The sequence below is a fragment of the Pistacia vera genome, unplaced genomic scaffold, assembly GCF_008641045.1.
Source record: "Pistacia vera cultivar Batoury unplaced genomic scaffold, PisVer_v2 Contig461, whole genome shotgun sequence".
NCBI classification, from domain to species: Eukaryota; Viridiplantae; Streptophyta; class Magnoliopsida; order Sapindales; family Anacardiaceae; genus Pistacia; species Pistacia vera.
In genome coordinates, this window is record NW_022196292.1 from 814,680 (window position 1) to 832,078 (window position 17,399).

The 17,399-nt window shown below is 36.8% G+C and overlaps 4 protein-coding genes across 4 annotated transcripts; 2 read left to right on the plus strand and 2 right to left on the minus strand.

The window, feature by feature from the left end:
* Positions 1-187: 187 nt before the first annotated feature.
* LOC116145335 (probable ubiquitin conjugation factor E4) lies at positions 188-7,110 on the plus strand. The gene is made up of 16 exons (XM_031430782.1): positions 188-1,207; positions 1,484-1,688; positions 1,820-1,971; positions 2,071-2,374; positions 2,532-2,684; positions 3,136-3,339; positions 3,411-3,523; positions 3,622-3,739; positions 4,740-4,829; positions 4,936-5,139; positions 5,217-5,312; positions 5,426-5,548; positions 5,969-6,061; positions 6,173-6,337; positions 6,482-6,571; positions 6,692-7,110. Exons 1-16 carry the CDS (start codon positions 345-347, stop codon positions 6,869-6,871), a joined length of 3,153 nt encoding a protein of 1,050 aa, XP_031286642.1. The 5' UTR covers positions 188-344; the 3' UTR covers positions 6,872-7,110.
* Positions 7,111-7,265: 155 nt separating this feature from the next.
* On the minus strand, positions 7,266-10,872 carry LOC116145386 (tRNA (guanosine(18)-2'-O)-methyltransferase). Its single transcript, XM_031430852.1, has 6 exons — positions 10,680-10,872; positions 10,061-10,568; positions 8,424-8,562; positions 8,243-8,304; positions 7,878-8,016; positions 7,266-7,516 (listed from the first exon to the last, which is right to left on the minus strand). The coding sequence occupies exons 1-6, from the start codon at positions 10,792-10,794 to the stop codon at positions 7,388-7,390; spliced, it is 1,092 nt and encodes a 363-aa protein (XP_031286712.1). The 5' UTR covers positions 10,795-10,872; the 3' UTR covers positions 7,266-7,387.
* Positions 10,873-11,603: 731 nt separating this feature from the next.
* On the plus strand, positions 11,604-13,078 carry LOC116145333 (UDP-glycosyltransferase 13-like). The gene has a single exon (XM_031430779.1). The coding sequence runs from the start codon at positions 11,654-11,656 to the stop codon at positions 13,058-13,060; it is 1,407 nt and encodes a 468-aa protein (XP_031286639.1). The 5' UTR covers positions 11,604-11,653; the 3' UTR covers positions 13,061-13,078.
* A 104-nt stretch (positions 13,079-13,182) lies between these two features.
* LOC116145334 (probable mitochondrial saccharopine dehydrogenase-like oxidoreductase At5g39410) lies at positions 13,183-15,744 on the minus strand. Its single transcript, XM_031430781.1, has 3 exons — positions 15,269-15,744; positions 14,657-14,981; positions 13,183-14,137 (listed from the first exon to the last, which is right to left on the minus strand). Exons 1-3 carry the CDS (start codon positions 15,607-15,609, stop codon positions 13,448-13,450), a joined length of 1,356 nt encoding a protein of 451 aa, XP_031286641.1. The 5' UTR covers positions 15,610-15,744; the 3' UTR covers positions 13,183-13,447.
* Positions 15,745-17,399: the final 1,655 nt, after the last annotated feature.

The following is a 17,399-nucleotide window of genomic DNA, read 5'->3' on the forward strand; positions in this document are numbered from 1 at the left end:
ATAAAGCCCAAATTTGTTAGGCCCAAATTGGCCCATCAAACCTAATCCTATTCGTAGTTCAATTATGAGAATTCTTGTCTTGATTGATTCTGAAGTAAGCTAGAAATGAGAATTCTAATTCTTGTAGAAGTCTGAACGACGTCGTATTTGTTTCTCATCCATATATTTATTCGTGTTCAAACTCTTAAAAATTCTTTCTTTCATCTTCTGCACTCTTTCAATTCATCCATCAATCAATCATTGAATCATTTACCTTTTCAAACCCTTACTTTCTCTCTTACTTTCCCTCCGTTTCCGGTGGTTTCCCGAGAAAATAAAAAATCTGAACTCTAAATTATTACGCAATGTCAACGCAAAAACCGCAGAGATCACCGGAAGAAATCGAGGATATAATCCTCCGCAAAATCTTCCTCGTCCGATTGACCGACGCCGCTGACTCCAACGCCGATTCGCGAATCGTGTACCTCGAATTGACTGCCGCCGAAATCCTCAGCGAAGGTAAAGACCTAAAGCTTACTCGTGATTTGATGGAGAGGATTCTTATCGACCGGCTTTCCGGTAGCTTCCCCGGTGCCGAGCCGGCGTTTACTTATTTGATCAACTCGTATCGTCGCGCTCATGAGGAAGGTAAAAAGATAGCGAATATGAAGGATAAGAATGTACGGAGTGAATTGGAATCGGTGATTAGGCAATCGAAGAAGCTTTTAGTTTCTTATTGTAGAATTCATTTAGCGAATCCAGATTGTTTCGGTGGCAGTGAAGAGAAGAAGAGTAATAAATTCGATGCTTCAAATGTTTCGCCGTTGTTGCCGTTGATATTTTCGGAGGTCGGAGGAGGAATAGAAGGGTTTGGAGTAAGCAGTAGTGGTGGTAGTGGGGCTCAGTGTCCGCCGGGATTTTTGAAGGAATTTTTTGAGGAAGCTGATTGGGATAGTTTGGACCCGATTTTGAAAGGGTTGTATGAGAATTTGAGGGGAAGTGTGTTGAATGTTTCGGCATTGGGGAATTTTCAGCAGCCATTAAGGGCATTGTTGTATTTGATTAGTTTTCCGGTTGGAGCTAAGAGTTTGGTGAATCATCCGTGGTGGATTCCCAAGAGTTCTTATACGAATGGGAGAGTTATCGAGATGACGAGTATTTTGGGTCCCTTTTTTCATGTCAGCGCGTTGCCTGATCCTACTTTTTTCAAGAGCCAACCTGATGTTGGGTGAGTGATACTTTCGAACTCTTTTAAAGCTAGCATTTTTTAAGTTTTGAAGTTAACACTCAGAAAGTTAGCAGTTTTTGTTTCTGAATTGGGAAGAACTCAAAGTTGGAAATTTTTAGGTTTTTCTTAATCACTTGATGTTTATTTAGTTAAGCGTTTGTGAATGCTTTCCTTTATTTACATATGAACCTATTGACTTAACTACCTGTGGATGCAATGTTTACTACCGAAGAAGGGTGTGTTATTGATATATCACTTGTCTCTTGCAATCACCAGCCAGCAGTGTTTCTCTGATGCGTCAACTCGTCGACCAGCTGATTTGTTATCGTCTTTCACCACAATAAAGACGGTAATGAAAGGTTTATATAAGGATCTTGGAGATGTTGTTCTCGCTCTCCTGAAAAATACAGAGACACGGGAGCATGTTCTTCAATATCTTGGAGAGGTTATAAATAAAAATTCTTCCAGGGCCCATATTCAGGTTATTTTCCCCTCCTTGATGTCTTTCAACTATTTAGTTATGTAACTGTTTCACTAAATAAGTGTATTTATTGATTATAACTACATCCTTTGGTCTACTTTAACAGGCATCTTACTTTACATGTTTCACAGGTTGAACCTATGTATTGTGCAAGTTCTGGCATGTTTGTCAACCTTAGTGCTGTCATGCTTCAGCTGAGTGATCCATTTTTAGATGCAAATTTAACTAAAAGGGATAAAATTGATCCCAAATATGTTTTCTACAGTAGTCGTTTGGATCTGAAGTGAGGGCCTTATCTGTACTTAACAATTATTTTCATCTGTATCTGATTATACATATATTTACTGCTGATGTTCCTAATCATTTTTTGAATCTATATCAGAGAGTTGACTGCTCTTCATGCATCATCAGAGGAAGTTGCTCAATGGATTAATAAAGATAGTCCTGGGAAAATAGATGTCTCTGGACAATATAGTGATGGTGAGAATCGATTGCTACGATCTCAAGAAGCCGCCAGTTCCAGCAGCTTTGCGTCTGAACCTTCTCTTCAGAATGTGAAGCCAACATCAAGTGTTGGTGCAGGAAAATCTAAATACCCATTTATCTGTGAATGTTTCTTTATGACTGCAAGGGTGCTCAACTTGGGCCTGCTAAAAGCATTTTCTGACTTTAAGCATCTAGTTCAGGTATATTGCATGAATGGCTTCTACATGGGCAAGTGTTGGATACAAAATTTTTTTTTTTCTGAGCATTTCTTTCTCTGGTTTCTAATTGTTTAAGTATGCCTTGCAGTACAGATGAGTGGGAAAAAAAAAAAAACTTATTTATTATTTATTTATCCAGGACATTTCAAGAGCTGAAGATACACTTGCCACTTTAAAAGCCATGCAAGGGCAGACACCTACTCCACAATTGGAGCTGGATATAAAACGAATTGAGAAAGAAATTGAATTGTACTCACAGGAGAAGCTTTGTTACGAGGCTCAGATTTTAAGGGTATATCATGTCTCCTCTCTCCTCTCCTCTCAACCCATACAAATATACCCAGTGTATTTGCTTACCTGTGGCACCTTTGAACCTCTGTTGTTGGTTAAGAACGTTTACATTTTTCTTGTTGAGTTTGGCACTTTTGTTGAGTATTAGAGTAATGGGACCAAGGTTTGAATCATATCATAGTGGAATATGATCATGCCAATAAGGTCAGTTAGTGTGTCAATTTATCTGGTGTTGGTGTGGCAATTGATCTGGTGTGTCAGATGGACTTGCTCTTTAGTTTGTGTGCCAGTATATTCCCCCATTTAGGTTTTTTTCTCCTTAGATTCTTGGTTGCCTCATTTGTGGTCTTACTTTTTCTCTTCTGTAGTTTCGTTGCCTTGTTCAACCAGAAATTCTCTCTTCAACTGACATTTTTGTCATCTATTATACTTGTTTTATTTTTCTTTTGAAGGATCCGGATCTTATTCAGCATGCGCTCTCTTTCTATCGATTAATGGTGGTTTGGTTGGTTGACCTGGTTGGTGGGTTTAAAATGCCTTTGCCATCAACTTGCCCAATGGAATTTGCTTGTATGCCTGAGCATTTTGTGGAAGATGCAATGGAATTGCTTATTTTTGCCTCACGGATTCCAAAAGTGTTGGATGGGGTCTTGCTGGTAGGTTGTGTTCTTTATTCAAGAGTTTTGCCCTTTGTAGTCACTGGTAACTCATGTTTTTTGAATGGCAGGATGATTTTATGAACTTCATTATTATGTTCATGGGAAGTCCAAATTTTATTAGGAACCCTTATCTCAGAGCTAAGATGGTTGAAGTTCTGAATTGCTGGATGCCGCGTAGAAGGTGATTTTATATCTTGAAATATTTTTTTTGGTATTTTCTCCTGAATTTTACAAACTGGATTTTCAGCTAATTGTTGCAATTTTATTTATTGTGTGCAGTGGCTCATCATCTGCCACAGCTACTCTATTTGAAGGGCATCAAATGTCTCTTGAGTACCTTGTGAGGAATCTGTTGAAGCTATATGTTGACATCGAGTTCACGGGTTCTCACACACAGGTGATTCCCAATTCACATAAGTTAGTTAAGATTATTGTCATCTAAACAGTGCATGTGACCATAAAGAAAAAAGGGTAATATAGGGAAATCTTTGCAGAGCATATACAAAAATGTTCTATTGCATTCTATAAAAAGTGATCACAAGAAAGATGTTGAATTTTACTTATTACAAAATGGTTTCTTTTTTATGGCTATGATTCTGAAAATCATTGATGGACATATTCACTTAACAGTATCTTGTGAATCCACTTATTTCATATGTATACTACAAAGATACTTGTTAATATGTCTAGCATCAATAGTATGTAGAAGCATGATTATTACTTTCTATGTTTAAGATACTTGAAACTGTGTCTTATAACTTTTCACTGCTGTCTAGTCAATTTTTTTCCATCTTTCATGGACAAATGAATGCAAATAAAATATGAGCTCAAAAAGGGATAACCTGTTATTGTGTAAAAAATGAACAAATTAAGTCCTCACTTTTTATCAGGATACTTCATATTTTGGATGCCATATTACCTGACCCAGAAAGGGAGTTTAATGATAGTACTTAGGAAGTTAACAATGCTGCATACGAGGAGATGAATGTTGGGTATGCTTATTCAATATGACTGGAGAAGGAAGGCTTGTTTTATTTATTTATTTATAATAATTATTATTATTAATTTTTATTTTTTTTGAGTTTTCTATCATAACAGTATTGCTAGGTTGGTCCATGTGGGAGCCATCCTATGCCAAGTATGAAGCATCATTATCTTTAGTTTTGGCATTGGGAATTGAGTCAATATTTGTCATGGTACTGACCAGGGGTCAGAGTCCATTATTGGTTTCTTTAGTTTGTTGTGTGTCAATTCATGAGACAGTTGTCAACTCATTTAATTTTTCTGACTCCCTTCGTTGTTTTATTTGTTTGTTTCTTTGACAATCACAGATGTTAATGTTCACTCCAATTTTTTTGAGTATTGCTTGTTAATAGCTTCTTTTCTGTCCTGCACAGTTCTATGATAAGTTCAACATCCGCCACAATATAGCTGAACTCCTTGAGTACCTATGGCAAGTCCCTAGTCACCGTAATGCTTGGATGCAGGTAGTTATCTTTTTCATTTACCTACACTGGGAACTTCAAGTTGATGCTTCTGTTATTTGAATACACTATCCCTTGGCTTGATTAACTGTAATATTTTTCACTCCAGATTGCAAAGGAAGAGGAAAAGGGTGTTTATCTGAATTTCTTGAACTTCCTCATCAACGATAGCATTTATCTTCTTGATGAAAGTCTTAACAAAATTTTGGAAATCAAAGAGATTGAAGCTGAGATGTCAAACACAACAGAATGGGAGCGAAGACCAGCTCAAGAGAGGCAGGAGAGAACCCGACAATTCCATTCACAAGAAAATGTTAGTGTGATTATTTTACTTCTCTGTATGGTATGTCGTGGATTCACAAACTCAATAAAAAATATTATTGTGTTCAGATTATACGAATTGATATGAAATTAGCCAATGAGGATGTGAGCATGTTGGCATTCACTTCGGAGCAGATTGTAGCTCCTTTCCTACTTCCTGAGATGGTAAAATCTTTCTCCGCTTCACTGCTTCTACATTTTTGCTATTAAAAATCAAGGAAACAAAAGCTACAATTGATTTTCAATGAACCTAAATTTTCTACTTTTTTTTTCATCAGATTGAAAGAGTGGCCAGTATGCTCAATTATTTTTTGTTACAACTTGTGGGCCCCCAGAGAAAATCTCTTACTCTTAAAGACCCTGAAAAGTATGAATTCCGTCCAAAGCAGTTGCTGAAGCAGGTTAGCAGTTGACCCAAAACTTTTTTCTTTGTTGAACGTTCTTTCCTTATTTAATTTTTGGGAGGGGGGATTAAAACATAATGCAACACAGATTAGCATTCTAAGACCGCAAAGTAAAAGAAATGCAAGGTTTGTTATATAATTTATTAAAGGGATCTTGGTCTTTTCCTATTTGTTTCCTTCTGGGAATCATGTTTAGCATGTTATCCATATCCTTATTTGTGTTGTTTTTGTCAATATATCTACTTTCAGTAGAGGTTAATGCTCATGAGGTAGAGAAGCAGATGGCAGTATTTATTGAATCATTTAAATATTTGATGCCATCAACCCTCCTCTACCAGATTTTACCAAATCTTATAAATCATATTAGATGGGCTGAAGGATAGCTAACCTAAAAAAATTTTGTTGATGTATTTGAAGATTGTCCACATTTATGTTCATCTGGCTAGGGGTGATGAGCAAAACATTTTTCCAGCTGCTATCTCCAGTGATGGTCGATCATACAATGAGCAGGTAATCCAGCTTAGTCAAAGCTTTCATGATCAATTTCTATTCAAGTTTAATATTTTCGTCTCATGAGATTTGGGTTAAGTGACTCAATCTAACAAATCAACCCCACTTCAGTTGTTTGGTGCTGCAGCTGATGTGCTTCGGAGAATTGGTGAAGATGGGAGGGTTATTCGGGAGTTTGTTGAGCTTGGTGCAAAAGCTAAAGCTGCTGCTTCCGAGGCTATGGATGCAGAAGCTACCCTTGGAGAGATACCTGATGAATTCTTAGATCCAATTCAAGTATGTTTTCTGTCTTCTTTATTCTTTATTTTCGAACCATAACTGCTGCTCTACTTTGTTTTGCTGACTTATGTTACTAGTATCTGGATTTTGTCCAATTCACTTTGATTACTGAAATAGACTTTGATTCTTTTGCTTCTGCAGTACACTTTGATGAAGGATCCAGTGATCTTACCTTCTTCGAGGATCACAGTGGACAGGCCAGTTATTCAAAGGCATCTTCTTAGCGATAGTGTATGCATCCTTTCCTCGCTTTATATTCTTACGGAATCTAGGATTGAGAAATGAAAAAGAAAAAAAAAAAAAAAAAAAGAAGTTAATTGTACATTATGGTAATTTGCTTTTAATTTGCAGACGGATCCATTCAATCGCTCCCATCTTACGGCAGACATGTTGATAACAGACGAAGAATTGAAGGCAAGAATTGAGGAGTTTGTGAGATCCCAAGAATTAAAACGGCATGGAGAACGCTTAAACATTCAGAGCATAAAGGACTCAATACAGACAACAAATGGTGAGATGTTGATTGATTAGAACAAAATAGTTTGGATTTTGTAATGGTGAATTGGATTCACAAAAGCAGAAAAGATTCAAGGGGATCATGTTAAAGTTGCATTATTTATATATATATATATATATTTATTCATCTATTTTCAGGGAAATGTTTCAAAGACTTGTAACCTCCCGATCCTGTAAAGTTATACAACATTATTTGCAATGTTAAAATATGTATAGATTTCCCTTATTTAATTATACCGAGTCTTTTGTGTCTATCTCGTAACCTCTATGTCATTTTATTGTACTATTGAAACAATATGCAACTTTTCTCAAGATTGGCTACTAAAATATAAGTTCTACAATGTTTCTGAAAATGGAAAACTCAGGCTTAAGAATATAATTCATTGTAGGCAAAGGCAATTTGTTTCTTCTTTTAGCACAACATCCCATCTGGGCTTCTTCTTTGGCTTCATGGTGTATGACTTCTTTGCAGTCATTTTCCAGAGGGATTTTGGGTCACAATTTGTGAATATTCCCTAAGGTTACACTTCATCACAGGGGCATACTCGCCTTTCGCTTGGCATAATCCTGGGCTATGCTTATCGCACTCTTGCTGTGACGCAGTAAGAACTCTGCTAATAGGATTTGTTTTTCTTCCGACGTCAGATCACCATGACAACCCTGTAAACAAAAACAAATAGTATAATGAGAAAAGCTTCTGACGAGCAACGACGTAATTTGTAAGGTCTAAAAGCTTTACCGTCATACATCATCTCAGTGGATGAACATAAATTTCCTACTGTCTAGTATGAACTTGTTTACAGGGAAGTTCTCTAGCTTTTTGTTTGTCATTTGAATATAAATAGTCACAAGACCTAATGGATAAATAACATAACCAAAACAAATCTGTAAACAACAACGCTAGAGTATATGTGACGCTGATGTGAAGATACCCAATCATAGCTAATTCATGAATGTTTCCCGGGGAAATTTCGGTCTAATTTCTCTCATAGCTAGAGAATGGAAGTGCAAAAATCATTACCAAGCGAAAAGCACGGTTGCAAAGAGCATGATGCATGAGGATGCCTGCAGCAACCGAGACGTTAAAAGAATCCACCATGCCTTTCATTGGAATACTGCAGTGCAAATCTGACAGTTCCAGCGCCTCATCACTTATTCCCCTGCAAATAAGAGTTCACCATCATTTACTACAGTATTAAATTTCTTTAAAATCGTAAAAATCACTGTAGCTCCCAAGAACTCAAGCAGATTGAAAGATTAACATTTCATATTTCATATTTTCTTCTGAAAATATGAAAAAGTAAATGAATACTAACAGAAAAACTAGCTGAGACAAGAAGCTTTAAATTTTAAGAGTTAAGGTAAAAGCTATACAAATGTCATTACCTACTTTCGTTCCCCACTACTATTGCAGTCGGGCACGACCAATCCATGTCATAAATGGAAACCTGAGCATAGCAGCAAAAAGTGAGTAGTGCATATGTCCAGATCAACAACTTGTGGACACAAAATACTCAATACTAGGTGTTATTGTTATTAAGAGAAAGGTTGCAAGCTTGATGAATACCGCATCCATGCCCACATGCGTTGTGGCAATTCGATAACCTCGTGATTTTAAAACTTCAAAGCACTCTTGGGGAGTGTCCCAAAGTTCAATGTCCAACCATTTCTCTGCGCCCATGCTGACATGCCGATTTTCTCTATATCTGCAAACACAGTGATTTTTGAAAAGCAAAAAATTAGTTTTGGCTAAGAAGCAAAAAACTAAACCACCCAATAGTAAACTACAATTATAATTATATAATCTCCATGAATAGCCCATTATCAAACATCAAAACTGGTAGAGAAGATGTCATTCATGGTAATAAATATCAAACTTGTCCTCCTAAAAATTATATTAACCTCAAAATCAGGGTAAAACACTATGCACATAATAAACAGTCTAGTTCTTATTACATACATAAAATATAGCTATTAAATCCTTCATTAATAATTAAATATAAGTATGTCACGCTATACAAAAGCATAATTCAGACCGAAACTAGAAATTAAACAGGGAGGAAATCATATTCTTTTTCAATCCTAAGCAAATTAATAAGTACTTGAATAGCCCACACTCTATAAAAATAACAATCAATATCGAATAACATAACCAAAACAACCAAATCAATCAGTAATCACCCGAAACTCTCTTCCCAAACAAACCAGATTATACAAAATATCTAACACACGTAAACAAGATTAAACATAGATAACAAAAGCTTCACTAAACCCAAAACCAATGTCAAAACAATTACAAACACATACTAAATCAGAAAAAATAAAATAAAGAAAAATAAAATCAACCTTATCCCCACCCACCTTATAGTCAAACTAAATTTCTCCCAATTATAATATCAGTGAGATTAGATTTGAAGATGTTATCAATCACCTCAGCGGAACCAAATTGTTACGACAATGAACAAGCAAGAAAAGCATCTAGAAATTGTAACCATTTAAATTTATTCATAAACCAAACATTTGCGATATCTACTCAGTAGGGGTGTTCAAAAGTGGTTAATCGAACCGGTTAACCGCTTTTCTGAACCAAACCGGTTTTTCGGTTTAGAAAAATTCTCGAACCGAAACCGAGCCGGTTTGGGAGGAAAACCGGTTTTTCGGTGAACAAGTTTTCCCCTTTTTTATTGGATAAAACTTATTTTATTTTTAATTTTTTCCTAAATTAAATTGCAAACATAAACAATACATATCCAAATAAAAATTAAACATTCATACATATTAAAAATTAATATATATATATATATAAACCAGTTCAAAAAACCGGTTTTGATTTTTTTCCGAACCGGTAACCGAACCGAAAATCCAGTTTTTTGAATTTTTTGAACCGTAACTGAACCGTTTTTTCGGTTAACCGGTTTTTCGGTTCAGTTGTCACACAATACAACTTGAACAGACTGCATCCCCAGAGCATCAGCTAACCAAAACGCATACTAAAGTCATCACAAAGTATAATTTTTTCACCCTTACCCCTATCCCTCTTATGGGTACACTAAATTCCCCCCAATTATGACGCGAACTGCAATTACATTTTAAGACATTATCAATTAGCTTAGCAGGAACTAAAAATCACAACAATGAATAGCTCAAACAATAGCAATCAAAATTCTTCAAAGAAACACCATTTCACCTCAAACTTCCTTGCACCTTTTCGAGCTGTCACACGATACGACATGAACAGACTGCACCCCGAGGGCATCAGCCGACCGAAACGCAGCTGAAACATTCCCGAAATCACTGAGCCCCTCCACCACCAAACACACCGAATAACTCCTATTCTTCACCACATTCACAAACCTGTCCTTCCTCTCCGCCATCAAGTACGGCCCCACCGCCTCCACAACCTCACTACTATTCAATGACACCTCTCCACACTTATACCTATCCAAGTACGGGAACCACCGCCTATTCTCCCCGCCTCCTCCGCTCAAGGCGCCCATCGGCCGCCGCTCCATTTTCATCAACTGGGTCACGTCATCTTTATTCGTAAGTAACTTCTCCACGGTGTCATTAGCTGATGTCGTGTCGGTCTCTTCGTCATTGTGTTGTTCGTTCACTAAGAAGCTATTAGTAGTATTACCATCAGAGGTTTCTACAGAAATCGCAGCTTGAACGGTGCCGTATTTTCTCGCACGGACATACGGGAAACTGGGTCCTATCAAATTATAAGTAAAATCAATAATTGGGGAAAAATATTAAAATTTTAAGGTGTTTAATGAAGTATTAGAAATTAAAATAGAAAACTTAAATGTGTCTATTTGGGTACCTTGTTTTGGTTGGCGAAGAGAGAGGGAAGGAAAGAAGAGATTCGGGGAAAATGAGTGGAATTTCGAATCGAGGGAGGAGAGAGATGTACGGATTAGGGTTTTGCAGGAGCTCATTTTTGTGGTTTGGCGCCAAATGAGAGTGGATAGGGTTTTGGTTTGGGGTTTTTCTTCTCTTTCTCCTTGTGGAAGATGACAATTTAAACGACGGCGTTTCCTAAACGCTATAAGACGTCGTTTGCTTCTTTCCTTCCCTCTTTGTGTTTATAAAATGTAAAATCCTAACGGTAAATTAATATTAAGTTAAAATTAATCAATAATATGGATTTTATCGTGTTATTCAGTGTATAAACTCAGTACACTATTTTGATGATCGTAGCATTACTCTTGAATAAATATCTTAAACAAAACATAAACTTAACAATTATTATTATTTGATAATCTGGATGTCCGGTCAACTTGTACACATATCAATTAATCTTCGAAGTCTATTAAATACCCTACAAACTGTCTGATCAACTTGTACACATATCAATTAATCTTCGGAGTCTATTAAACACCCTACAAACCCAATGTCTAGATAAACTGCCATTAAGATTAACCCATATTCAAACTTCTTATTACACTTGAAAATAATAAAATACATATTCTTAAGATAATTAGATGACAAAATATTTACTTATTTTTATATAAAAATGACAAATAAAATATATAATTAGTCCTAACGTGTACTTGAAAACAACCTATTGTTTTATGTTTAATCTTTCTTGGCCTTCAAGCAAAAGATGCTGACCAATTGCTAGTTTTCTATTCCACACTCGCAAATTCAGTGTATGCCGATCATAAAACCATCTTTCTTCAACAAATTTGACTCAAACTCTTCACCAAACACACACACAGACACACACATATATATATATTCTTTTGAAGTGATCAGCACTATAGTCTGTAGCCAAACCATTTTACAACTCTAAAAATGGCAGATACCAATGAACTCATCATGCCTTCTTCCTCACACATTGCTCTCCTTCCAAGCTCTGGAATGGGACATCTCACACCTTTCCTTCGCCTCGCTCATTTACTCGCTTCGTGTAATGTCAAGGTCACCTTCATCACTCCAGAGCCAACTGTCTCACTAGCTGAGTCTCAGATTTTGTCTCACTTTTTCTCTGCCTTCCCTCAAATTTGTCAAGAAAAACTTCATCTTCTTCCACTTGACAATTTTTCTGCAAGTTCGGAAGATGACCCTTTTTACCACCATATTGAAGTCATTCGACAGTCTTCACGACTTCTCTCTTCTCTTCTCTGTTCAGTATCTCCACCTCTCTCTGCTCTTGTAACAGACATGAGTTTGACAGCTGCAGTGGTTCCAATCACTGAAGCTCTTAAAATTCCCAACTTCATTTTCTTCACATCATCTGCTAAAATGCTAACACTTTTTGTGTCTTTCCACACACTAGCTGGTTCAAAGGCTAATGCAAACTCATATGAGATGGATTATATCAAGATTCCAACTTTAGAACCAATACCCAGATCATGGATTCCCCCATCACTTCTACAAGATACAAATAATCTCCTGAAGACTTACATTATAGAGAATGGTAAAAGCATGACAAAATCAGATGGAATTCTTGTCAACACATTAGAGAGTATTGAGCAAAGTTCATTGCTAGCACTAAATGGTGGCAAAGTCATAGAGGGGTTACCATTAGTCACCGCCATCGGGCTTCTTCCGCCGCTCTATTTTGAAGACCACCAACCACTAGCATGGCTTGATGATCAACCAGCAGGGTCTGTGGTGTATGTTAGCTTTGGTAGTAGGACTGCTATCACAAGGGAACAGCTCAGAGAGCTGGGAAATGGATTGGTGGGAAGTGGTTGTGGTTTTGTGTGGGTGGTTAAAGATAAGAAAGTTGATCGAGAAGATGGTAAAGAGTTGGTCAATGTAATCGGAGATGAACTTATGGAGCGTGTTAAAGAAAAGGGAATGGTGGTGAAGCATTGGGTGAACCAAGAGAGCATCTTGAAACACCCAGCAGTAGGTGGATTTTTGTCTCACTGTGGCTGGAATTCAGTGACTGAAGCTATGTGGCATGGTGTTCATGTTTTAGCATGGCCGCAACATGGAGACCAGAAAATTAATGCAGATCTGGTGGAGAGGATTGGACTGGGGACATGGGAGAAGAGTTGGAGCTGGGGAGGTGGGGAGATAGTGATGAGGGAGCAGATTGCAGAAAAAATTAAGGAGGTGATGGGGAATAAGTTACTGAGATCACAAGCAATGCGCATTAGAGAAGAAGCTAGGAATGGAATAGAACTTGGTAGAGGTTCTAAGAAGGGGCTGACTGAGCTCATTAAGATGTTGAAGAAAGAACGAAGTTGATGATGTTCTAATGTATCTTTTATTAACTTCGCATTTTGTATGGAAGAGATGAAATCAAAGTTAATGTCGTTGGTGCAGAAAACAGCTTACTACAACAATTTATAAGTAGGATGAACAATATAAACACAAAAGGAACTATACGTTCTACATTCTACATTCATAGATGAACTTCAAAATATGAAATTTTAACATGAAATCAGAACAAGATGCAAAGATGCGATTGCTTGACATAAGCATATCACTCTATAATCTCATCAAAGCTATAACCGCTCTTAGCATGCCAGAAAGAGTCAATAGCAGGAAATTTACAAACTCGTCAATTATTCGCTGGAGTTCTATGATAAAAATTCTAAGTTCTTTGTTCTCTGAAAAAGAAAATTATACCAGTTAAGCTTTTAGTGCACTCTTTGAAACAACATCAAAAGATATTCCATTCTCCTGCAGCCGTTGTTGAAGATCTGTTGGGCCAAAGACAATTCCAGGGGGTAAGACTCCTCCCTTGGGTAGATTATCACGTTGGCTCAAAAGAATAAGAGCGCACTGTACTAATATTATCGGAGTGGTCAAATAGCCAATCTCAGGTCCCATTACTCTAGTTATGATTTCCATGTCAGGTTTTATGTTCCCCTGTGAAGCAAGACTGCTGTCACTGAAACCATGTCCAACAAACCACATCTTAAATGAAGCACTTTTCACCTCGTCTTCAGATGGACCCTTCTTCTTGAACCATCCAAGGCTGAAAACTGAAGGAAATTTTAAAAGAAGCCACTTCCCTAAAGAAAATCCACTGAAGAGCCCCATCAACATCCCAACTGTGATGATACGAAAGATGCCAAACAAAGATTTAGTTCCTATCTTTACTCCAAAATAAGCCGGCTTAACTGTTGACCAAAATGCCTCCCTGTTTTCAATCTGTTCAGGACTCTCATTAACCCCAGGAAGACCATGAGGGTTCTCTGCCAAAATTGAAAGAGTTCTTCGGACAACAACAGAATCTGCCGAAGGTAGCTTCACAGCCCAAAGACCAATCTTCTTCTGATGTTCTAGGGTTGGTCCTTTTGGAGGTGGACCAGGAATCTGCAACCAATATAGGTAAATTTAGCGTCAATGTCCAGCTAATTATCCAGGTAGCAAGAGCAAGATATGATAAGAGTTAATTAAAACAGTTACATACACATTACAGATATAATTGTGTAACCACATTTCCACATCAAAGCAAAGACTTAGTTGGAAAAATCATATCAATATAATTGTGTAACCACGTTTCCACATCAAAGCAAAGACTTAGTTGGAAAAATCATATCAATATTCATAAGACGAAATGGAAATTTGACATAACAGGTGTTTTAAAACTATAATTGGTTCAGTTGTATTTGAAATATTATAGGTGGAATACATAAGACTGGGGTATAAGACTGAGTAAGATTAGACAGAACAAAACTAAAACCAATAAAGGCCAAAATGGATACCTATACTTCGGAAACATGAGTTATTCTGCATCCATACATTCTTCAGACAAACCATATAGAGAAATAACACCCACCAACACATTCTATATTAAATTCTATAAACAAATGTAACAATAAAAGTTCTTACCACAGGCCTTGCTCTTTTTGGTCTTGACCGCCTAAGCTCCAGCAACTTTTTTGCATTGGCCACACCCAAAACAGCTGACTCATAAGTTCCAAAATTTCCAACAATTCTTTTCTCAGACTCCAAGCTCAAATAGGCCTCGACTTGGTTCGGCACAGCTTGACAAATCCATTGCCTGGAATTGAACATAAGTCCCAACTCAGCAGGAACTGAATCAAACCCACATGCAGAAATCACCAAAGAACCAGTCTCCACCGCCTTTTCATGGTACTTCGCCTCCATTCTCTCCATGAACTCAGGCTCCCCACATATATCCAAGTAATCACACCTACAAAATTAATTTAAAAAAGAAAAAGAAATTAAAAATATCCCCTGACAAAACATCTTAAAGTAAACTGAAATCCATACAATCATATCGCAACTTATTTTCACCTCTAAACTCCACTAATAAACAATATAAAACAGTCCCAAATGGCCAAAAACTTGAACAAACCATTCACACGCTTAAAAAGTGCAAAAACAGACAAAAAGTTTGATCACATAAAAACACATTCACGAAATATTAAAATATCAAAATTTTGCTAATATCTGTAACACAAAGTAGCAATTTCGAACCCTGAGTTGGCGCAAGCAGCAACCACAGGCTCCCCCAAGAGGCGAAAGGGGCCGACACAGTTGAGAATGACCTTAGCTTGACCACAGAGGCGGTGGAGGGACGGCAGGTCGGTGGTGTCGGCGGTGATGATAGCAATGGAAGGCGGCGGCAGGCTGGGGTGGGCGGCCCATTGGAGGGTTTCGGTCAGCTTGGTGCGATTGCGGCCGGCTAAAGCTAGAGTCTTGAGCGGAGAAGAAGGAGAATTTAGAAACTTTAAGGCCTCTTTGACTACATATTTTCCGGTGAACCCGGAGGCTCCTAGGATTATTATGTCGAATTGAGAATTCTGGGTTTCTTCCATTTCGGTGGCTTTGTCTGGGGTTGGAAAAGTGTTAATTATTGAAGTTCAAGAGTTTTAAGTGAGGTGGTTTAGTTTAGTTAAAGTTTCTGGTTTGCCTAGAGGTGTGTGCCAATTTGTTGAGAATCATGTTAAAAGAATGGGGTAGGTAAGCAAACTTGGGATCTTCTTAATGGTGGTAGAGGGGTGCACGGTATCGGTATTGGTAATACTTATTACCCCGGTAATGTTACTGAGCGGGTATCATTGGGTGGCTTGGCCGTAAATTAGGATTTTAGGTGTATTACTCAAAAAGTCTTAAGTTCAATTCATCTAGGTTGTTAATAGGGGTGACTATTAGGGGATTTATCCGACTGTTAACATTAGGATCCCGAAAGATTAATTGAAGTATACATAAATTAATTTGGATACTCTCGATCAGTAAAAAAAAAAAAAAAAGTTACTAAACAGGTATAACTTTTTTTTTTCCCCTTTTATAATCCAAAATTTTCTAATCTCACTCTGTGAAGCTAAGTTTGAAACTGGAATCCTTACCTAACCTTACAAATTTTTTGAAATTTTTTTGGAACATTGGATCTACCAATATTCCAAGAATATTGTTTCCCGGGATATTAAGAGTACGATAGAATTGTCCAAAAGAATGAAGATAAAGTTTTATTTACAAGATTGAAGTTTAAATCAGAATCAGGACCGAAAGAGAAATAAAAAAGACGTCAAAAGAATGAAAAATTAATTTTACGAATATTTACGACTAGGTAAACCCTTCAGTCGTCGACCTCTTGAGTAATATATCCAAGAGTTCTTATCTAATCACTTGGCCATTCAAGAGTAATTTATTTGATACGGCCTACTCAAAAGTACTTATTCCTTTAAAATAATCACAACCAAATAGGTTATTAAGAGTAATGTTATACCCACAATTTTTTCTCATAACCCCGATATGATAACTCGTCATTAGTCAGCTCGCAAAATGGATCCCGTCAGCTTGTATGGGTCCCGTATGTTCATTTACAAGCTAACCAATAACGAACTGCTATGTTGGAAATGTGAGAGAAAGTTTGTGAAAAGAAGATATAGGTGTAGCATTTTCCGGCTATTAATTGAGCCCATACAAGATGTACCTACTTGTCTAGCTCTATCAAACTATATCCTGAAGTCANTATACATTTAACATTATACATTATATATGATATACATTTGACATTATATATTATACATTATACATTGTATATTATATATGATATATACTATATAAGTATAATGTATATAACATATATATGTTGTACATTATAATTTATACATAATATACTATTATCTATAATCTTACGTTAATATATTTATTGTTTTGATTGATTATAATGAATCTCTAAATCACTATAATATTTTTTTTTTTGTCCCTCATTGAATCATTATTTCAATTCTATTACCTAATTACCTTTGTTATATTGTGAATTGTGATAGCTATTTATTTAGAATTTATTATAATATGTATGGTAGTTATTTATTTAAAATTTATAAAAGTATAAAATTAAGGAAACAAAAATACAAAAAACCCCCAAACGGGCTTTTTTTAGGGATTCCCTGAATGGGCTTCGAGCCGGGATCGGGGAATTCACTGTCTCCGGCCTCGCCCCGGCCCGCGCCCATTCCTAGTGCACGGTATTAGTATTGGTATTGGTAATACTTATTACCCTAGTAATGTTACTGAGTGGGTATCATTAGATGATCTAGCGGTCAATTAGGACTCTTCGGTGTATTACTCGAGAGGTCTAGAGTTCAATTCATCTGAGTTG